At 43.3% G+C, this 23,354-nt stretch overlaps 1 protein-coding gene across 8 annotated transcripts in view; it reads right to left on the bottom strand.

Annotated features, from left to right (window-relative positions):
* Positions 1 to 4,515: 4,515 nt before the first annotated feature.
* The window catches only part of EPHA5 (EPH receptor A5), a 263,910-nt gene continuing 245,071 nt past the window's right edge, over positions 4,516 to 23,354 (bottom strand). For 6 of the 8 annotated variants that reach the window (XM_081166169.1, XM_081166170.1, XM_081166173.1 and 3 more), the window contains 3 exons: positions 20,091 to 20,284; positions 19,033 to 19,188; positions 4,516 to 6,186 (listed from right to left, as the gene is read on the bottom strand). In XM_081166169.1, the coding sequence (XP_081022295.1) occupies positions 6,081 to 6,186; positions 19,033 to 19,188; positions 20,091 to 20,284 (456 nt within the window). In that variant the 3' untranslated portion in view covers positions 4,516 to 6,080. Of the gene's footprint in view, positions 6,187 to 11,360; positions 12,765 to 19,032; positions 19,189 to 20,090; positions 20,285 to 23,354 lie in introns of those variants that run through there. The other 2 variants (XM_081166176.1, XM_081166171.1) reach the window with 2 other exon arrangements.

The raw sequence follows: 23,354 nt of genomic DNA, 5'->3' as shown, positions 1-23,354 counted from the left end.
ATGAGCGTGGGACCTTGCCAGGCAATGGCAGATGGAAGAAAGAAGGGAAGGCCCCTCCCCATTCTTGCAGGCATCTGATTTGCTGTCAAGGTCCCCCTGTTTCTGACCACGACCATCTATAACCATCCTGAGCAGCCACTGACTATTCTTGAAAGGGAATGTTTTGGATGGGAGTCTTCTATCCCAAGCTCAAAAAGAAAACAGAAATGTACCGTATTTTTCGCACCATAGGACGCACCGGACAATAGGACGCACTTTGTTTTAGAGGGGGGAGAACAAGAAAAAAAAATTCTCCCCCTCTCTGCCCAGCGCCCCTTCAGTGAAGCGGCAGGAGGCGCTGCGCAGAGAGGGGGAGAACTTCCCCCCTCTTCTTTTTCCGCTCTAAAACAAGGTGCCGTTTAAGGTGCGTTCAGGTGGCTACCTTGGAAGCCTGGAGAGCGAGAGGGGTCGGTGTGCACTGACCCCTCTCACTCTCCAGGCTTCAGGTTCCTTTCGACCTGCTCTTTGGGGCTGGTGGGGGGAAGCCCACCACCAGCCCCAAAGAGCAGGTCAGGGAGCAGCGGAGAGGCTCCTGCCATAGCTGCGCGTCACCTCTCCAGCCGGGAGAGGGTCACGGGGCTATGGCTTCTTTAGCCCCGCGCGCGCTCTCCTGGCTGCAGAGGTGATGTGCGGCTATAGAGGCTCCTGCCATAGCCACACGTCACCTCTCCAGCCAGGAGAGGGTCGCGGGGTGCTGCTTTAGCCCCGTGCGCGCTCTCCCAGCTGGAGAGGTGACGCGGGGCTGTAGAGGCTCCTGCCCTTCATTTTTGAAGGGGGAAAAGTGCGTCCTATAGAGCGAAAAATATGGTAATAGTGTGTGCCATCCAAACAGAGCCGTCTTTCCCATAGGGCTTAGTGGTGCGTCGCGCCAGGGCGCAGGCCTCTCAGGGGCGCCCCAGCAAGTGGGGGAGCTGCGCAGCTTTGCTGGCGGCCTCCCCTTTCCCTGCACGCCCCCCCCCAGCTGTGCCCCACCAACTATATGGCTGGCGGGCATGCAGCTTCCCTCCCAAGCCTCTGTGGGGATTGCTCTGCCACAGCGGCATGGGGGAGATTTGCGTCCCCCCCCCCCGAAAGGCTGGCAGTGCACAGCTTCACACACACCCCATCTGTGGCAATTTGGGGGCACTGGGTGGATATTTGCATCTGCTAAAGACAGCCCTGCATTTAGACATCTATTCCAAAAAATCCCAAATTACTGTTAACTCCCCTACTCCATATTAGACATTTAACAAGCTCTGAAATAGGCAGAGAAACCCCTGCAGTGACATCTCCCACAGCCCAGCTTCCTGATAAATTGTATAAAATGCTGTAGGTGGAACGATAGGAAACACCATGAATTTAGGTTTTATGGGTAGTAATGATGCCATCATGATTCAGTCATACCCAATCCAGATTATAGATTGGGTATGAGTGGATCATGTTGACATCATTACTACCCAAAGGGACCTAAATACACGGTATTTCCTACTGCTCCACCTTCAAGAAAGGTCTGGGATATTGATCTGATTACCCTGAATATTTGATAAATAATGCGTAATTATTCTGAAATAATTAATAAAACAGCAGATTTGAGAGGACCTGTCAATTCTAAAAAAAAAAAAAAAAAACATCTGAGTTACACACATTCGGATCACACTTTGAGGCTAGCCACACTGATTTCTGTGAGACTCCTAGTTATATTGATTAGGATTGCATAAAAATGGGGGAATTAAGGGTGTTATTGAAGTGATATGGGATTTCTTATATAATGGGTAGGCATACTAAGGCCCAGGGGCCAGATCCGGCCAATCGCCTTCTAAATCTGGCCGGCAGACGGTCAGGGAATCAGCGTGTTTTTACATGAGTAGAATGTGTGCTTTTATTTAAAATGCATCTCTGGGCTATTTGTGGGACATAGGAATTTGTTCATCCCCCCCCCCCAAGGTCTGAGGGACAGTGGACCGGCCCCTTGCTGAAAAAGTTTGCTGACCCCTAGAGCTCCATCCTATTACTCTCTGTCAAAGTAAGAGTTCAAAAAGGAAGAACCTTTAAGAGCATGAGAACCTTTAAGAGCATGAGACTCTTAATCTCAGGGCTGTGAGTTTGAGCCTCACATTGGGCAAAAGAAGAAGAAGAGAAGAGTTTGGATTTGATATCCCGCCTTTCAATCCCCTTCAGGAGTCTCAAAGCGGCTAACATTCTCCTTTCCCTTCCTCCCCCACAACAAACACTCTGGGAGGTGAGTGGGGCTGAGAGACTTCAGAGAAGTGTGACTAGCCCAAGGTCACCCAGCAGCTGCATGTGGAGGAGCGGAGGCACGAACCCGGTTCCCCAGATTACGAGACTACCGCTCTTAACCACTACACCACACTGGCTCTCGATTCCTACATTGCGCGGGTTGGACTAAATGACCCTCATGGTCCCTTCCAACTCTGCGATTCTGTGACTCTAAATATGGTTCTTTCCCATGAGAGTATTCCCCTGGGAACCTCCTTTCTGCACTACCACGTTTGGCTATTGGATGAGTTGTGAAGCAGTTCCTGTGACTGGAATATCCATGGAAGGAGACCATGACACATGATTGCTCCAGATGATCCCATACATCACGATACTACAAAGCCTGCCTGTTCCTACAGTTAATGGCACTGGCTTATAGCAATAAACAGAGTGCCAGTAAGTCATGCACAATTCGCCTGGATGCCTAGCCTGCCACGAATGTGACTTTAGGAATCCACCATAGCCTACCCCCAACATACAAAATGGAAGGCCTCTCCTTTGGATTCTGTAATGCATTCTTTATGGTTTTATTTATTCAATTATAGTCCAACCAACCACAAGTTCTCAGGGTGGATAAGAATGTGTTTCAGGGGGCAAAATCTAGAGAAAATGCTCCAGTTCTCAAGAAATGACAGCCATTGTGGCCATTTTGAAGTTGCCGGATTTTTCAGGGCCTAGGCAAGACAATTTCTACCTCATGATTATTTCTGGCTTTATTTAAACCTCTCTATTCCATGTCGAACGCACACAGTTTTTGGTGTCAGTTTTGCTCACAAGTGCCCCAATCTCATAAATATGTATACTGTGTTCCCCTGGCAGAGATGCAATTTCCAGAGTGGTTTCACACTTGGAATTGTAGCTTTCAGAGGGGAATAGGTGCTCTCCTACCAACTCTCAGCAACTTTAACAAACTACAGTTCCCAGGAATCTCTGGGGGGAGCCATGACTGTTTAAAGTGGTATGATAGTGCTTTAAAAATATAGTGTGGATGATGCCACTTAGAATGTATTTTCCTGCTGCACAGGAAGCTGGCTACTCCTGTGGTCTCTGTACCTTCCTCCACCTCCCTGTTTTAACTTACAGATCATTTTTTTTAGTGTTTTTAATCATTTAGCGGAGCAGTCAGTAATGGCAACCCCCCAACTGAAGGCAGAACTTGTGCAGACACTGTTGCCATTTCATAATGCTACTTGGTAGACCACCTCTCTCTTTCTTTGTGCCTTTTTTTTTTTAAAAAAAGAGAATTTCAGTCCAGCTTTCACCAACTTGCAGCTAGCACAGTCCAAAACCATCAGGGGGGCACCAGGCTGGCGAATACCATTTCCACTGTATGAAAGGGCATTTGATTGCATTTTATGATTTCATGCAAGCTTCCCCGAGTGCTTTTCTTGAGCCAGAGGGGGCCCAAGCTTAATAAATAAACAAGCAAATCAATAAATACAAATGGCGACACTAATATTGCTACTATTGCCAGCCTGGGGTTTGCCACTACCATTTTTGAATACAGGCCAAAGACCTTAAAGAACAAAGGCCAGCCAAATCCCTTCTCCAGTTTCATTGCAGAGGCGATTCTGGTGGGAAAAGGGCCTGGATGAGACAATCTTCATGACAGCTTTGGCCTCTCAGCCTTTTGTATCCTAAAACAGGGCTGGCTTTTTGGCAGAATATATATTCCCAAAGGTGCAAAGAATTCTTCCGTGTACAACCCCATTTTTGTATGTTGCTGTATCAGTTGCCTTAGCTCGCAGGAGAAAAACAAAACTATTTTCCTTATCCTAAATAATCAGCAGCAGGTTAGAAGATATACAGTGGTGCCCCGCAAGACGAATGCCTCGCAAGACGGAAAACCCGCTAGACGAAAGGGTTTTCCGTTTTGGAGGTGCTTTGCAAAACGAATTTCCTATGGGCTTGCTTCGCAAGATGAAAATGTCTTGCAAGTTCCTGCGGGGGTTTTTTCCTCTCCCCCCCCTTTTCCCAAGCCACTAAGCCGCTTATCAGCTGATCCTAAGCCGCTAAGCCGCTTAACGGCTGATCCGCTAAGCCGCTTAACAGCTGATCCGCTAAGCCGCTTATCAGCTGATCCGCTAAGCCTGCTAATCCACTAATAGCGCTAATCCGCTAAGCCACTAATGGGCTTGCTTCGCAAGACGAAAAAAAACGCAAGATGAAGAGACTCGCGGAACGGATTCTTTTCGTCTTGCGAGGCACCACTGTACTAGATTTAGGTGTGGGGAGATGAAATACACCCAATACGTATTATTTACTCTGGAAGCAGTTTGCTGACCTTTACCAACAATAATGCTTTTTTTCTTCACCGCTGCACTGTGACACTTGAGCCCATCCCAAGTGCTCAGGGTGGTAACAGACAGTTGCAAGAGGCAACAAGGAATCCAGAAGGAAGACCGGCCAACTCTTCGCAGCTGATGAAGGCCATTATGGAGTCATTGCATTTTCCAGAGCCACATGAGTTCCCAGATCTAGGCAAAGCAATTTTTCCAGATTGTACTACTGGAGGAAAGGGTCTTGGCCGTACCTGTATTCACTTAAAATCAATTTTAAAAAAGCAATATAACAACAATATAATCATTTAAATACTCCCTACCACAGTGGACAGAATTTTTCCGGTATTACTGGAGCTGTATGTGCCCTGTGCTTAAAATATTCTGTGCCCAGTATTTATAATTCAGCAGCCTCTATAAATGCTGTGCACCGGCAGAATGCGCACAGTGGATTCTGATTCAGGAAGCCGCAAGAAGCTAGGAAGAGACCTGAACCCCACCTCCCTTCCTGAAATTGTGTGTAGCTACACCTCCCAGCTTCTGAGATTTCACAATGAATTGTCTACATGCTTCCAGCTTCCAAGGATATATCTACAACACAAGTGCCAGATACCTGCTCCCCCAACCCAGCAAATGCAAGCAGATTCTTCAGGAAGCCAAAAGCTTGACCCAATTCCAATTTCTGTGCTATGGTGAAATCTTACCTGCATCATAACTAAACAGCAGTAAAAACAAAAGCAAATAGATAGCATGAAAAAGATGAAGTCCCATATCTGGGGTGTGCAGCAAACTGGACAATATTACCTATATACATTGTAGTGATTGTGGGTCAAATTCCCAGCTACGAAAAGGAAATTCGTTAAGAAAAGGAGGAAGAAAAACACACCCTGTATTGCACTGAACATTGAAAATGTTTGTACAATGATTTTACGGCTTAATTGCTGTGCAACAGTATCATTCTTTAAAATGTACAAAACCAGAAATCTCTGCCAAGAAATAGTCTAATATTGCTCTTCAATATTCTTCCGCCGATGCTTAAGACTTGAAGCAAACTTCGGTGAACTGCAGCTTTCAGGAGCCCGCAAATGGCTGTAAAATGTTTCAATTCAAGTAAGTCCTTGGAAGTATTAACATGGGCTGCCTTTTGCAGTTTTTTAAAGGTGCAATGTATACGTACTCAGATATATTCTCCATGTACAGACAAGGTGTGCTGGAAAGGTTTTTGTTGTTGTCAAAGCAGAAGAAAATGGTTCACTTTGTATATAACATATACAGTACCCATTTCCACTTTTTACACACGTTGTATTAACTTCATAAAGAAAGTTAGGTTCTAACACTGATTATAAATTATGTGGCTGAGGCCTGTGACTTTCTGTTGCATTAAAGGAAGCACTGGCTTTCATTTTGTTGTTGTTGTTGTCAAAATAAATGTCAGGTCTATGTTTACAAAGTGCAAGGTCGATCACTTGAAGAAGTGTCATACTAAAAAATAATAATTTTAGAAAGTTACAATGGCACCATCCCATTTACCAGCTGGACCTTCATTTCTTGAAGGCTGTTCATTATCTTCTTCTGGTGCCCAGCAAGTGTGACTCCAAGACTCCTCAAATCCCTGCATGAAGAAAGCAGACATTGATTCCAAAGGGTAGATTCAGCAGGAAGGTGGCTGCTCTTGACAATTAGTAAAGGGTAAAGGGACCCCTGACCATTAGGTCCAGTCGTGGCCGACTCTGGGGTTGCGGCGCTCATCTCACTTTATTGGCTGAGGGAGCATGTGGCCAGCATGACTAAGCCACTTCTGGCAAACCAGAGCAGCGCACGGAAATGCCGTTTACCTTCCCGCCGGAGTGGTACCTATTTATCTACTTGCACTTTGATGTGCTTTTGAACTGCTAGGTTGGCAGGAGCAGGGACCGAGCAACGGGAGCTCACCCCATCGCGGGGATTCGAACCGCTGACCTTCTGATCGGCAAGTCCTAGGCTCTGTGGTTTAACCCACAGTGCCACCCGTGTCCCGCTCTTGACAATCACCCAAGTGTATATAGATATATATCTTCATTGTCTACATCCACTTGCTTTTAAGCCATACCATTTAAAGTGTTTCACATTAAATCAAAGGATTATGTGGAGTGAAAATCCTCCTCTTCCCTTCCAACAGAAAAGTCCAGCGTAGTTGAGGACAAGGCTTCCTCCTCTTATTATAGGCTATATTATACTATCAATAGGATCAAATGGCAAAGTTTTCATATAGCCCATTGGGTGGTGGTGCCTGTGGATAAAAGGAACAAGCTCTCTCCATATATTATGTTGGAGAAGATCTATTCTGAAATGCCTCCTTTACGGACTATCCTCTGTCCCCTGCTAGGTAGAGTGTTTGTGGGTATATATTCAAGCGCAATGGCACAGTCCAGGGAAAGCTTTGCCACTCGATTCTGCTAATTGTATAGTCTTGTTTGTTTCCTTCAAGCTGTAGGAAGGGAGGCTGAATGGGTACTGGCCCGTTTTGAGCATGGTTTTCCCGGCCTGCTCCCCTCATGAATGGGGAACAGAGCGACTGAGTAGTGTATGGAACTATGGCACAAGTAAGAGGAGCAATGTACACAGGGGGGTTACTCGGTTTATCTTTTCTTTTCCTGTTGTTGAGAAAGGCAAGGACTGGAGCACTGAATTCAGTAGGTGGTCTCTGTCTGCTCCATCCCAAGTCAACTGCTGCAGGAAGAAGGCCACACACCTATGCCTCTGTGTCAGAAGGAGGGTGGTGATGTACCCAGGCACCATTCCTAGCTAATCTTAAAGACTTGTGAATGGGGTTGCAGCATCTGATGGAACATGCCACTTTTGTTAGATTTGGGGGAATAAGACTGGAAGTGCATCCCACCATAAGGCATTTGAAAGCGTCCTCTTTTTTCTTTTTCTTTTTTTGGAAACACACACTTTCCCTCAAAGATCAATTCCCTTTTCCCAGCCACTTCATTATTTTGCTTTTCGGAGCCTGAACATAGGAAGCTACCACGGTTCAGGTCAGAAAGCTTTATCTATCTCACAAGGATTCGCTGTGACTTTCCACAGCCTCAGGTTCCTGAAAAACTGGCTTCACGTTTTCCATGGTCAGGATATCCCAAGAACCTTCAAGGATGCAAATGTGTAACTGAATCAGTGACACAAAACTACACCAAGAGGACTATTTCAGGTCTTACAAGAAGATTCATGCATCCTTTGAAATTCCAGAGAGGTAAACAATAGATAAAATCGTAATACTGTGGTATCTCGGGTTAAGTACTTAATTCATTCCGGAGGTCCGTACTTAACCTGAAACTGTTCTTAACCTGAAGCACCACTTTAGCTAATGGGGCCTCCTGCTGCCGTCGCACCGCCGGAGCCCAATTTCTGTTCTTATCCTGAAGCAAAGTTCTTAACCTGAGGCACTATTTCTGGGTTAGCTGAGTATGTAACCTGAAGCGTCTGTAACCCGAGGTACCACTGTATAATCAGGCTGCTTCTGAACTTTGTTTGCATTATAAGCATATGATGTGCTGAATACTTTTAACACTCTAACAAGGAATCTTATCTCAGGCAAAATATTTTTAACACTCTTACAAGGAATCTTATCTCAGGCAAAATACTCCATATTAAAATCTCATTGTCTGACTTCTAAGAACCAGTCTGCTTGGGGAAAACCCTTTGTTTGGATTGTGTAGTGTTTTTGGTTTTGCACAAGCCTCAGGTACACAGATTTCTATACAAGAAGGCGCAGTGAAGCATCAGGAAATAACACCAGCAGCTTCATGCCTGTGAATGCTGGGGTTTTATAGTAGCATTAACTACTAACTTTTTATGACTCTGATGATTCTCATTCCGGTTTCTACTGAGTTCTGGAAATGGTTCAGCCAATAATACTTTAGTGAAGCTATGTGTGTTGCAGCTGAAAATTGGGTGATTGTTCTGGCAGCTCTGCACCAGACTGGATTCCCCATGCTTAAATTCTTAGAAAATAATAACCGTACATGGCTGGGCAAGTGACTATGGCCACATTAAACTTTGCCTGCTCAACAGAAGGTAATTTAGAACCATCTGCTCTTAAGGACTTCTTTGGGGGGAGTCATCCCATGAGTGCTATATGGTACAGAAGGGTGGAAGTAGGCAAATGCTAAACTGGAAACTACGGTACCAAAAATTTGTAATTTTTAGGTTGCATTAAAAACCTACCTCGTGGCACTCCTGTTGCTATGATGAGATTGGAGCCTGGGGTTTCTTCAATATTACCCCAGTTTCATATTTTCTTGCTTCAAGTACAAAGTTGCATCATATACCAGATAACAAGGTTGCCCAAAAATGTGTTTCCTCCCCCCCCTTTTTTTTAGCAAACTTCTAATGGATCTGTATAAAATTGGGCTAAGAAACATGAAGCTCTTCTAAGTATGAATTGTTTTCTCATGTTCTTAAAGTTATTACTCCTACAGCTTAAAAATAGAGGGGCTTCTTGTTAATTAAATGTTACCTTCAAACTATGCAATTCTCACCATATTACTATGTTAGAACAGATTATTGTCTTCAAGTCTTCTTCTTTTTAATTATCTGTTGGTGCAATGATGAAAGCACTTATTGCTTTGAGGTTTCAAACAATACCCACAACATGTTTAGAGAAGATATACACTGGGATATGTGTATTTCTGTATTTGGGGCGCCAAAGAGGAAGAAGATATTGTCCAAATATCCAATTTCTTTTAGAGCTGGTTAAAAAATATTACCGAGACAGATTGTTTGTTTGTTTTTGGTACCGTAGGGTGGGGTGGGGGGAATCTGTTACTTATTGGTTGCTAGGGAGAAATATATCACATATTAAGTTTCTGTGTTTGCTCTAGTGGCACAATGGGTTGGATAAAACATGGTCATGCAACATGGGGTCCAATGTGCTGAAGAAGTCCCATAATAAGGTGAGGGGAAAGGAAGGCAGCCGAATGTTCCAGGACAACATCAGACCTACCCCTCGTGTTATGTTCCACCCCACTGTGTGGTACAAAGTGAGCAAGCAGTGATCCACTCATGTGCCTTTAGAAACTAAAATAAACAACAAAGTAAATAATCCAAAGACTTGAATTAGAAAAAGTAGGAGCTAGTGTACTTTCTGCTGCCTTCATGGATAAAAGGAATGTTAAAGTATCCTGAGACTAGACTGGACCAGACTCAAGCATTTATTGTAATATATACAGCTAGGCCTTATTTATTTAGCCATTAAGGGTTGCATGCAAAAGCTGAGAGAGACAAAACCCTGTGTTCTTGCTTGAAAGCAGCATTGGGGAGGAACAATTTGAAGTAGAAAACAGAACTCATAAGTTACCTCAATGATCCTTATCATATTGTAGGTGTGGGGGTAAGTGGTGGTTGATTAGCATGCTTAAGGCCATCCAGCGAATACATAGCAGAAATAAAATTTGAACCTATCCATCTCTAGGAAACCAACAAATCTCCATAGAAATCCATGGGATGCACTCACAGGTGTGCACAGAAAAGCAGCAAAATCGTACCTCAGTTGATTTTGAAGTATGTCTTTCCCACTCACCCTTCATCAAGACTAAACTTTACAAGCCAAGGCAAGCTACTGGTTTCAAGACCTGAGAGGAGCAGCCTTCCACCCCCAGGAAAGGGCTAGCCGCACGTGCATTTAGCAGATATGGAGCCATGTTCCGCTGGCTGTTTCCCCCGCAATTCAACTTCTCTGGTTTCCATAACTGATAACAACACAAACAATGTAACAGGCTGTATGTAACTATATAAATTATTTTTAAATGTGATTCAACGTATCATATCAAAATATATGGTTCTACAGACCAAGTTATCATATAAACGAAACATGTAAGTTCAGTAAATAGATCAGGAAATACAATCTATTCAGTTCTTATATTGGCAATGTCCACGGTGTGGAATTCTTATACCAATCTTGTAGTGTTCCATGTTCCATTCTCTGATATACAAGAATATAGTATGTAAATTTATTGCTTAGTATGCATGTTATGTTACTTGGTTTTGTATTAAATTACATCCTATTATGTTCATTTATATAATCCAGAGTATGCACAGCTGACGAAGCACGACTGGGTGAAACAAGGAATTATCCTGGAATCCTTGTCTTATTTTCTCCATGTGCCATTATTCCAAGTTTTTCATCTGATACCTGCATATAAGGAACGCTAGAATTCTTAAAAGTGTCTTCACGTGGAACACTACAAGATTGATATAAGAATTCCACACCATGGATATTTACAATATAAGAACTGAATAGATTGTATTTCCTGATCTATCTGCTGGACTTACATGTTTCATTTATATGATAAGTTGGTCTATAGAACCATATATTTTGATATGATATGTTGAATTGCATTTAAAAAGAATTTATATAGTTACACGCAGCCTATTACGTTGTTTGTGTTGTTATCAGTTTTGTATTTACGTGACAAAGGGTTTGGTAGTGCTTTGAATGTGGTTTCCATAACTAGCAATTGACATGACGCGCAAGTTAGAAAACTGGAATATGGTGAGCCCTAACCCTGGAAGGGCAACTCCCTCAAATCACCAAGGTTGCCCACAGAGTAAGGAATAGTTTTGAGGTTCACCCATCCTTAAGAATTCTTTGCATAACGTTTTCATCCGCTCTTGTTATTTATCCCCTTCCTGGCAGCAGCATGGCATCATAATTCTTGAGAATAATTACCATGTTACAGAATGAAGAGCGAGGAATAAAAAGCAAGAGTCGGTGAATTCTTGACGTAGATCTCTCTCCCCCCCCCCCCCATTGAGTGAGGGATTTTATTTTATTTTATAAATAAACATTTATTTTAAAAGAAAGAAAAACAATTACAATGTAACACAACAGACACACATATTGTTACAGATATTCAGAGCTGTCCACCGGATGACAAGCAACAAGGTGTCCTGAGATTCAGTGAGTACGTTATCTTTGAAAAGGGAGATGTGAAGAAGTCCACCTTTTTGTTGTTAGCCATTTAAGTCCAGTCAGGTATACGACTAAAAGTGGCCAGTCTCATGATCTAGCTATTCTTGAGGGTTGTTCTGGCCATGTTATCCTTGCTGAGTAAGGGAAGAGTTCCGGAGGTACTCAAAGCCACCAGAGATTGTCCACATGTTTAGAAAGCAGTTGTTCTCTCTGCTGTGGTAACAGTCTGGTAATCCAGGTGGAAAACAGGACATATCCATCTCCTCCGCTAGGAGTAGAACTACATGGCAAAATGCTGGAACATATTGAAGATCAGGCCTTTGCGGATGAGGCCTGAACAGAGCACAGGACTTGGGGCAATAGCCACAGGAGCCCATAATAATTGTGATTATTTCAATTTGCTACTGTTTGAAAGGCAGCATTTGTTGAGAGCATGCATTTGACAGGGCCTTGCTGGCAGGTGGGATTCTGACTGGACTACTGCAAGGAAGCTACCAAGATTTTCAAATTGTTTCAGGTGACTCAGGTTTTGAGCTGACAGCTAAGACATCTCCAAAAGGCTCAGTTTCCTTAATGGAACAAACCAAGGCCCCCTGAAGGCGTCTTAAGTTGGACACTCACCCTGAGGGGCACCCCAAACCACCAGACACTTCAAAATCTTGGTGTGGATGACATAATATTATACTGGCTCACTCACTTTTCTAGCGCATGAAAGACACATAGATTTGCCTTTCGCAGAGACTGATTTCGTTATTTGTAGGACCAGTCTCCTCTTCTAGGTTATGTTCCAACCTGTTTGTTAAGCAGGCTGAAATGTCATGATATGAGATTAGGGAATCAGGAGTACTGGCACATTAATTTTAAACAAGGGTTTAACGGGGAGTTTGAAAATTCAGTTCAATTCTGGTTCTCATCTTGATCCCCCCAAGTCCCAGCTCTGGAACAGAACAAACAGTTGTCCCCACCGAACAACACATTCAAACCCAACATGTTTTCCATAGTTTTGTTTTTCCTCTTCCAAACAAGCTGTTAACCATAGTCTGTGGTTTTCCGGAAAATTCTGAAGGTCCTTCATGGTTTTAGAGGCATATGAACAGATGAGGGGGTTCTCCTTTTCCCAACAACTGTGTTCTCAGGCCAAGTGATATGAATTGTGAGGGCTTCAAAGGAATGAAGGTGATTTATACAAGTGGAGTTTCTGGCCCAGTGTTCTTAACTGTGTGGCCTTTTTCCTAGAGCTGCCATCAAACAAAATTCAAAGTGAATTTGGGAGGGCTTTCTCAGTAAATGAAGCATCTGAGGAATTCTGAGGGAAGCTAAGGGTTTCAATAAAGGGGTGACTCTTTTCATGTAGTACCCCACAACCCCACTCTTTCCACTTTGAAATTGCAACTTCTTCTGGCATAGGTCAGCTATGTCAAATGAAGCAATAGCTAATTTACTTTGATTCCCTCCCCCTAGGTGTGAAAATATGTGCTTTAGGGCATTATAGGCATGCCCTAAAAATCACATACTGTCCAGGGATTTCATTTCTCAGCCACCTGCAATTTTTGTCAAAAGCAGATCATCTGGTCAAATGTGTTAATAGCAAAACACATACACACTGTCTAGCAATTCTACCTTTCACATGAAAAGATCTACAACTGCGTGCACTCAGACCCAGTTTATAAATTATATACAAACTGGGACAAATAAAGATGCATGAGTGATCTGTGGCTCTTGCTTCTGCTTTTATGTTTGAATTGGGCCTTGCGGATCTTGCCAATGATAAAACCCAAATGGTACTTTTAAAACTCAGGTGCAAAATTTATAGTTGGGCGTTCCTCCATGAACTGAGTGAGCCAAATGGGAAAGTATTGGTGTAGACATGGTTGTCTTAAGTTAAATAGACAAATTGGAATAGCTAACTGAAGTCAGGGAAGTATAAATTTAGGCTTTTATGTTCATGTGTTTTGGTAGTGATGTGCTTTTTTTCTTTTTTTAAGTAAATAAATATGTTGACTGATTTTGTGGAGGCTGTAGTTTAATTTTGGTGTTTTTATATATGTAAAATAATTATTAATATAATAGGATTAATTATTTTGTATGGATAAAAGTACCAAAATTAAATGACAATCTGGACAAAATCAGTCAGCATTAAGGAAAAAGAACAGAAGCACATCAGTGGCAAGATGTACAAACAACTCTCAAAAGAATTGGGCTCAAATGGTGAAATAAATATTCCAAAACATGAACTGCACATTTAAATAGCTGGGCTTCCCTGTGATAAAAATGAAACTTCACCTAAAGTTACCTGTGAGACTAATGCACATGAAACACATTCACCATTTATGAATGTTGTCATGTGTGTCATCTTACCATTTAAATCCAAAGGCTATTAATTCCTGAGTACAAAAATGTATAATGTAAACTGGTTCTAAGATCCTGTACTCCAGAGGTCATCTAAGGTAGATAGATCAGACCAAGACTGAGTTCTGCATTATATATTGAAGGCAACAAATGTGTCAGAAGGAGAACTAAGAGCCACACATCTTTGTATCTCCATACATGTGTGGTTTGGCTCTCAAGGTTCTCTGGATTTCCTCATGCTGACAAAAATAAATGCCAGAGAAGCAGCTAAATTTGCCTAGTTCAAAATTTCCCCTGAAATGAACATGGCCCAATTCAGTATAGGAACTTGGCTGATAGTTGAGGAGCTTTCAGAAGGTCAGTGTCACATCTACCAGGAAGTTCTGTTGGACAAGTCCAACTGGGACATAACACAAGAGTACAATTACACTCTCTTCATCTTCTGAGAGAAAGGCTAGGTCTGACACTGGATGAAGCCTGGTTTAAACATGGAGGAGAATGTGATGGCAGAGTACGGTACCAGTTTAGGCTGCAGGAATGTGTGTGTGTGTGACTTTCATGAACTTCTTACAAGTACAGAACTAGACTGGTAGGAAGGTGGCTGGGAAAGCTTTCCACCACAATGTGGGTGGATTCTACCTCCTTCTGCCACCCATGTGAGAACCAGAACTTCCAAGGAATTTAGCCTGGGTCCATGACCTCGGTTCTTACAGCTTAATAGGCAGGCTGCTGTTCCAAAGCTCCTTGTTTCAGATGGAAAAGCAAAATTTGGATTCCTTATAGTCTGTCCATGAACAGTGTTTACATTACTTCACCCAGTGCTATACCAGCTGCACTGGCTCCTGGTGGAGTACAGGATCAGGTTTAAGGTGCTGATTTTAACCTTTAAAGCCCTATATGGCCTAGGACCCTCGTACCTACGGAACCGCCTCTCCTGGTATGTCCCACAGAGGACCTTATGGTCTTCAAATAAAAACATCTTGGAGATCCCGGGCCACAGGGAGGTTAGGCTGGCCTCAACCAGAGCCAGGGCTTTTTTGGCTGTGGCCCCGATCTGGTGGAACACTCTCTCACAAGAGACTAGGGCCCTGCAGGACTTGATATCTTTCTGCAGGGCCTGCAATACAGAGCTGTTCCACCAGGCCTTTGGCCAAGGCACAGTCTGACACCCTCCTTTTGTAATCCTCATAGAACTCTATTCCAATGGTTGCCATTAATTTGACTCTGAATTGATTTTAGAATTAACTGATTTTTAGAATGTATTTCAATTAAATGATTGTGTTTTTATGTAAACTGTGTTATTTTTACTGTTGTTAGCCACTCTGAGCCCAACTTCAGCTAGGGAGGGTGGGATATCAATAAAATTTTATTATTATTTATTATTATTATGGGCTGAGTAGACGAGAAGAAGGTAGAAAAGCGGAGGGGGGTTGTTGAGGGAGAGAGAGGATGAGGGAAAAACTGGTGTGGCACTAGAGTACCTGAGGTTGAGAACTCATAATAAATCTAGCACAAATGCTGGTGGCACAAGTGTAATGGAGAGGGGAGGAATACTGACATCTTCATCCTGCAACTATTTAGATCTAGTTCAGATGGTATCTTTGGCAGCATGGTTGCTGCTAGGAATTATAGGACTTAGCTGTACACAGGTGTGTTTAGCCACTTCCATGAGGTGGTGTTCATGGTCTTTCGGCCAGTTTTAATCAGGCCAGTTGATTAAAGGTGAACCGCAATAACAATGCAATTCTCCCCTTAGGGCCTATCTATACTATAAACATCACAGTGGTGTTTCTTCCCAAGGGAATTGTAGTTTTTTTGTTTTTGTTTTTTAAAAAACAACACTCTTCCAAAGATCCCATGTCCCCTTAAAGAGAACTTCAGTCCCCTAGGGAGAGAGGATGACTATAAAACTTGTTTATCGGTTGAATCCAGACTAAGCTAGTTGCAATAAGTTCACCTTCAAATCAATGGGACCTAATTAATGTCACGACTAACTTGTCTGAGGCAGCACTGTTCAACTCACTTGCCTTGGATTCCACCCTGTGCCCCTGGTGTAAATGCACCTTTAGTCTCTGACAGTTTGGATCACGCAGTCCTTATTCTAGGGAATAAACTGCAGCATAATTATTGTTACAGTTTCTGAAACCAGTTGGACTACGTTCTGAGTTAGGGACTTAAGATCTGGGTTGGTGAGGGTTAAACTTCACTGAAAACACAGAGAATCCTGCTTCATTCTTGAAACAGACACATTCCAAGATGAATTAGGCTTTGGCAAATATAGATTGACTTAAAAAATAGCTCTTGATAGATATGAATGGGCTGTAGCTGATAACATTGTGTTTTGTGTTTGTTTGCACACAATGAAAAGTTAAGATTTTGAAAGCACCTCTGGGAGGTGGCTTATGATTCTATAGGCTGCATTTCAGGATTTCGGTATCTTGTGTCACTTCTGTGTCACCCGAGGGGAAATATAGCATCAAAGTGTCAGAACTGTAATAAACGCTAAAGTCAAATACAAGCACAATTACATGTACATGTTATTTAAGAGAAATGCAAAAAGCATTTGCTAGACCATTTAAAAGTGCTTGATATTCCATAGGATTAGATCCAACCGAGCAAAGTTGTACATTCATAAATACAGCACACACCTGACCCAAATTACAAATTGCCTGCTCCGAATGGCAGAGATTTTCCAGATACTTGCGTGGAGTCGTCCACCCATGACACAAAAGAGACAGTATCAGGTTACTCCAAATGAACAAGTATGATGTAAGAATTTAGAACACACAACATCTTTTGCATTTTCCCTTTAATCCTTTAAGATCAAACTACAGAAGGGAGATCTAAACTTTACTTTCTTTCTTGAATTTCTGCCACAGGAATTGGAAATCAATCATAAATTCCCAGCCATGCCATATGATATGAGAGCTGACCATGCCGGCCATTGGAACTGCAGCCTAAGGAGGATCTGAGAGTTCCCGGTAAATTAAATGTAATTGAGAAACAGAAATACTGAGCAAAAGAAATCCACTTTCATACACAACTTTAAGTGTCTGTGTCTAATGTTCAGTCAAAGCCCCTTTGCATTTTGTCACAATTCAAAATCAGGCCCCAACATTTGTTAAGCAATAGTATGGTTCACATGTCACACTAAGCGTAAAAAATGGCTTAGCCAAAACACAAGGGTTTCCTGAAGAAGAGATTGAATCCACTTTGATCTTGCCTGGTTATTTTGCTGCTATGCTGAGCTAAACCAAGAGTTAGCCTGGTGTGTGAACTAAACTTAGGCTCTTGGCTTAGCTGTCCTGGACAAACCATGAGCCCTAAACCATAGGACAAACCTGAGTTACAGCTTGTGGTTAATTTCAAGAAAAGTAAACCAACAGGCAAGACTTGGGTGACATGCCAAGCTAGGCCAAGTCTAGTCTGCTGCAGCAAAACAACTGGGAGGACCAAAGCAGTAACTGTCCTCTCCTGAAGCTTGTGCACTCACATGTTTATGTTATACCATGGTTTGGCTTAGTATGATGTGCAAACCTGGTATCTGCTCATGAGTTGTGAACAGAAAACCATCCCAATTATTTAGAATCAGAGTCTTGTGAGCTCTGCTGGAGAGAGGAATTGATTCATTCTGCTGGAGTAGATCCTTAAATCTCAGATGGCTTCCATATTTCTCTCTACAGTCACCCCCCACCTTCCCCCATCTGATACAGATGCAAGGAAACGGAAGTGTTTTAGCACAGCCAGGGAACTGTGATAGACTCCCTATATGATATGAAGGAAGGAAGGAAGGAAGGAAGGAAGGAAGGAAGGAAGGAAGGAGGTCTTTGTACTTTAACCTTCCCTCTGTTACTATGGAGAAGTGTTCTGGTGGAAGGCAATCTGAAAAATAATTCACACCTCTGTCTGTATCTAAGACTATCGTGGGTATCTACTAGCTGGCATTGTGTTTGCTTTAAGGAGAGTGGATTTTTTTGATTATTATTTTTTAAAAGAGAGGTATTGTGCAACATTAACATTTTTAAAAAGTAAACCCCAAATTGGTGAAATTTATAAGGATTTTCTGAAATTTATGGAGCCTGGAGAAACTGTATGAAAGGGATGAGCTTGGAAAACTTCCTCAGGCCGCAGAGAGGGGAAAATCAATTTATTATTTTTTCCTAAAAAGCAGATCAATAAGGTATGCTCCCCATGCATTCCAGACTCTTGAGATGTAGGTAAGGGTGGTTTAAAAACAAGTTTTAAAAATCACTCATGGGATTACATCTCTGCTGGTGCACTCCTTAACACTTTCCCCTTGCATCTCAGAGGTGGACCTGACATCTCCAGTAAGTCCCCTGGCTGTGCTAGACTCTCCAGCATTTGACAGTCTCAGATACAGGCATGGAATGTCCTATTGCTTTCTGCTCTCCGCTAATGGGATTCCTTCTCTGCAGAAACTTCCCCTAAAGGCGTCACTTCTCTGCTTTTGTGGGGAAGAATTAAAAGAAGTTCTCCTCCTCTCACTTCCCCAAAGACTTGCATGTGCCAAGATCTCCAAGGATACTAAGAACATCTTTCCTCCCTTGAAATGGAGGCATCCCTATATTTCTGGACTGCAGGAGAACTTCTCAGAAAGAAAGGTGCTTCGAAGCTGCTCTGGAATGGTTTCCATCACCACAAGAAGCTGTGGCTCTGGGCCAGATTACATTGGGGGTGGATTCCCTCCCCTTCCTGCCATTACACCCACAGGTATTCAAAGGTGTTTGTGGAATCAAGACTTCCTGGCTTGCAAAGAAGATTACGGTCTTCAAAACTCCCATAGTTTCGTTAACTGTGACGCACTCAGCAAGAGTGCCTTTGTCACATGAGAAACAAGCCAAGTCATGTGCCAAAATTGGGATGCTGTTGCTACGTCCAAACTCATGTGCTACTTTATTAGAGCTGCTTTGCCAACAGGTGACGGTAACCATAAGGCCAGCTATCTCATTGGTCTGTTATCATTTATATAGGATATGAATGCTGAAACTTCCTTGGAATCGGAAGGGTGTTAAAAGAAAAACAAAGAAAAACCCTTAAATGCTTCCAGTCTTCACTTTCTATCTTTACTCTCAAACTGGCTTCAAACCAACAGGTTTCTCCCTTATTTCAATGAAAAGGATCAGGAAATCTACTCACTCCAAGGTCACCTGAGCCACAGCGTCCATTGAACTGTATCCATTTTCCATGAAAATCTCTGTATACCGTCCCATTTTGATGGCTTCCAGCCATTCCCCTACAGATCTGTAGACACCATTTCCCAGCGGGCTGTGTTCACCTAATAAATTTGAAACTCTAAAAAAGAAACCAAGATACAGATTAAGACAAACCTAAACAAAAACACCTCATTTGGGTGTTACACTTCCGGCCTTGTTTTGCATGGAGTTAACAGCAGCAATTACAGTGGTACCTCCAGTTGTGTATCCTTCAGGATGCAAATGCGGCAAACCTGGAAGTATTTGGGGGGGGGGGTTGCCGCACGCACATGCGCAGAAGCGGTCCCTCCGGTTGCAGAAACCTCGGGATCTGACCAGAGCTCCGGAACGGATCCCGTCCACAACCGGAGGTATCACTGTAATAAGAAAGTGTGACCCTGTGGTGCCCAAAGTTAGCTTCTCCACATGTTAATGTCAGAAGAGCATTTCACTGTAGGGTTTACAGTTTACCCAAATTTTCTGCAGGTTCACTTTTCAGCTTGGAAATAGTGGTTTCGGGAGGCTGAAACGCCCCACCCCCACAATTCTTAATACCCTTTTTATTGGTTCTTTGCCAATGGCAGTATGTCCTGTTTATGGGAAGATGTCCCATGGACTCCCCTCACTGTCCCCTTCAGAAGCCTCATTTACCAGGGTTCTGTGACAGCATCTTCCAGGTTCTGGCAAGATTTCGTGGGGCTCTCGTGAGACTTTGCAGTGTTTTCCAAGACCTTGCCAGAACCCGGAAGCTGCTGCCGTCACTTCCCCTCATTTCTCTGGTGGCCGCAAGGGGCGCCCCTTGAATTCTGCTGCCTCATAGTTGGGCCAGCCCTGTTCTTTGCTTTTGTTCGTAGCCCCTTATCCCCCTTGTTGATGCTTCCCCCTTTGTTTCATCCCTCCTTAAGTAGTCCAATCCAATTAGGGATCACAACAGATGAGATAATCCTAGAAAACCGTGACAGAAGTAGGACACAACATGACTTTTGGGGTTGGTTTTTGTACCTGCTTGATGCATTCACCAATGTTTTCAAGCTGCTAGGGTTGCGGATGAGCTTGTCCAACATGCATACAATTTCATCAAACTTGGGCCTACTGTTCCTTTCCTTCTGCCAGCAATCCAGCATAAGTTGATAAAGAGCAGCTGGGCAGTCCATGGGACTTGGCAGGCGATACCCTTCTTCGACAGCTTTAATCACCTAAGGGAGGTCAAAGCAGATTCCAGAACATCCTTCCTCAATGCTCATTGTTTTAACCAGGATGGCAAACAAGGTCTTTGAAAAAAAGCACTGAAATGTTTTCTGATAATTTCACAGGTCTGAAAAGCTGTAAATTTGGAAAATAATTGTGGAAGTTGGGGAAGGTTCTCATACTAGCAATGGCAGACTGATCAACAGAAAAGCTTTCGTCACACTGTGAATATTGTAATGGAGTTAAGTATGATTTGACCTGTCCCCCTTTAAAACATTTTAAAAGGTTTTGGTTTAGAATTCTGTAAGAAGGGAGAAGACAAATATGTTACTAGAAGGGTAGCCCCTTTTAAAAGTTAAGGCAATTTGGCAACCAGAATAAGAGCATGGATGATCTCAGAGTGAGTGTGGCGTGGATGCAAAATTGTATATTTCTTGTTTGTATTATGTTTCAGGCTATGTGTAACATTCCATATTATCTGAGATTTCTTACTCCAGTCATATTTTACAATGGGTCTATGGGCATATCAGTAAAATACGATCTATTAGTAACAAGATAATTTGGGTTATTTTCACATGTGCCATTCTGCGCTTCTTTGAGGAAGGATGGGATAAAAATGTGAAACATAAAGTAACAAGAGTGTTGCATTTCCTTGACCTTGGACTGGGCCACCCTGAGAAGCCAGCAACAAGACCAGTAGGAATTAGTTTTGACCACAACAAGGACTACCAAATAGCAAACAATCTGCCTCTGATGACCACACAATGACAATGTCTCTGTGGCATAATATCTCTGCGACAAAATATAGTCTGTAAAATCCAGATGGTCTTGCTGAGCACACCAGTGCCCTCTGACTACTTGCCAAGAAAGGATCATAATGGCTTTCGAGATGTATAAAACAAGTGCTGGGTTCTTTGTAAGTAGTCCTAGTCCTCAATCACTTTTAGATGTCTTTTCACATTTAATCACTGTGTACAGAAGCAGTCTTCTTCCCTACTGGAAGAATTATAAACACATAGCATTTATGGAATTCATTATGTCAAGGTGTATCAATAGCCCCAAGATGTATCAATAGCCCCTAGTTTAGGGTTCAACTACACATGGGGTGTTAGGGAATGGTAGCGCCTCTGGTGTGGGACCCATTGTGCTCCTCCTGGAGCACTATGTCCAGCTTAGGTCCCCACCCTGCACTCAGCTCTCACCTGTGGCTCCTAGAAGCTGTCAGCATGTGACAGACGCCACAAAACCTTTTCTGAGCCTTTTAAGTAAAGGTAAGGGTAAAGGGACCCCTGACCATTAGGTCCAGTTGTGACCGACTCTGGGGTTGCGGCGCTCATCTCACTTTACTGGCCAAGGGAGCCGGCGTACAGCTTCCGGGTCATGTGGCCAGCATGACAAAGCCGCTTCTGGCGAACCAGAGCAGCGCACGGAAACACCATTTACCTTCCCGCCAGAGCAGTACCTATTTATCTACTTGCACTTTGATGTGTTTTCGAACTACTAGGTTGGCAGGAGCAGGGACCGAGCAATGGGAGCTCACTCTGTCGCGGGGATTCGAACTGCCAACCTTCTGATCAGCAAGTCCTAGGCTCTGTGGTTTAACCCACCGTGCCACTCGTGTCCCCCTTTTAAGTAAGGTAAAGGTAAAGGGACCCCTGACCATTAGGTCCAGTCGTGACCGACTCTGGGGTTGCGGTGCTCATCTCACTTTATTGGCCGAGGGAGCTTCCGGGTCATGTGGCCAGCATGACTAAGCCGCTTCTGGTGAACCAGAGCAGCGCACGGAAACACCGTTTACCTTCCCGCCGGAGCGGTACCTATTTATCTACTTGCACCTTGACTTGCTTTCGAACTGCTAGGTTGGCAGGAGCAGGGACCGAGCAACGGGAGCTCACCCCATCATGGGGATTCGAACTGCTGACCTTCTTATCGGCAAGTCCTAGGCTCTGTGGTTTAACCCACACCTGCATCCCCCTTTTAAGTAAAGCAGGCTGTAAATCACAGCACGATTCTTATCTCATTAAACATGATAAAGCTTTTTTTTTTTTGCCATCTCACCTCTTGCTTTTTCCTGTAAGACCAATTGCAGTCATTAACAGTCGTCAACAGGTGTATCACACCTATCAGCCAATCAGGCATTCCCACCACCCTTCTGAGTAATACCCCTTCCCACCCTCTCACTATATATAAGGGTCTGGTGAATTCTGTTTCAGTGTATCTGAAGAAGTGTGCAATGCGCACAAAAGCTCATACCAATGGCAAACTTAGTTGGTCTCTAAGGTGCTACTGGAAGGAATTTTTTTTATTTTGTTTCAACTATGGCAGACCAACACGGCTACCTACCTGTAACTAGAACTTTCTGGCCCTAGGAGTTGTATGACAGTGGAGCAGACTCCATTGGGAGATTGCAGACTTTCCTTCACTGGAGGTTATTAGGCAGAGCTTGGAATCAATCAAATCAAAGGCTTTTGTGGCTTTGCCCATGCTTATTTTTCTTTCCATGAATGACATTATATATTTGAAAGTTGTGTTACCCTCCCCTCTTTTTATCTTTGCAATAGCCCTGTGAGGTGGGCCGGTGTAAATTCACATGCTGTATGTGTTTAAGAAGGAGTTGTTGCCAATAGATTGTGTGTACCAGTTCCAGGGAATCCTGTTGACATCATTGACTACTGAACTTGGAACTCTGCATGGAAATTGTTAGTGCGTATTAGAATTCCCTTCCCATTTGTTAGCATTTGTTGAGTCTCTCTCTCTCTCTCTCTCTCTCTCTCTCTCTCTCTCTCTCTCTCTCTCTCTGTGTGTGTGTGTGTGTGTGTGGTACAATCCACACTGCTTGCTATCTGCATTTAATCTCCCTTGCCCAGATTGGGAGTACAAAAGGGGGATTGAAGCATGTTAAAAAGGGAAAATGCACACTTCCCTAATATTCATGGGCAGAGGCCTGCTCAAACACTACCAAACAGACCACACAGCCTCCTCTCTTTTCCCAGAGGAATCTCACTGGTTAGCAATATGCATGGCCCTCAAGGATTAAGCTGTGCGAGCCTGTCAGTGTTTCTGAATTGAGTAATAAAA

The sequence above is a fragment of the Podarcis bocagei genome, assembly GCF_964188305.1.
Source record: "Podarcis bocagei genome assembly, chromosome: 13".
Lineage (NCBI taxonomy): Eukaryota > Metazoa > Chordata > Lepidosauria > Squamata > Lacertidae > Podarcis > Podarcis bocagei.
This window is presented reverse-complemented; position numbering and strand designations above follow the sequence as displayed.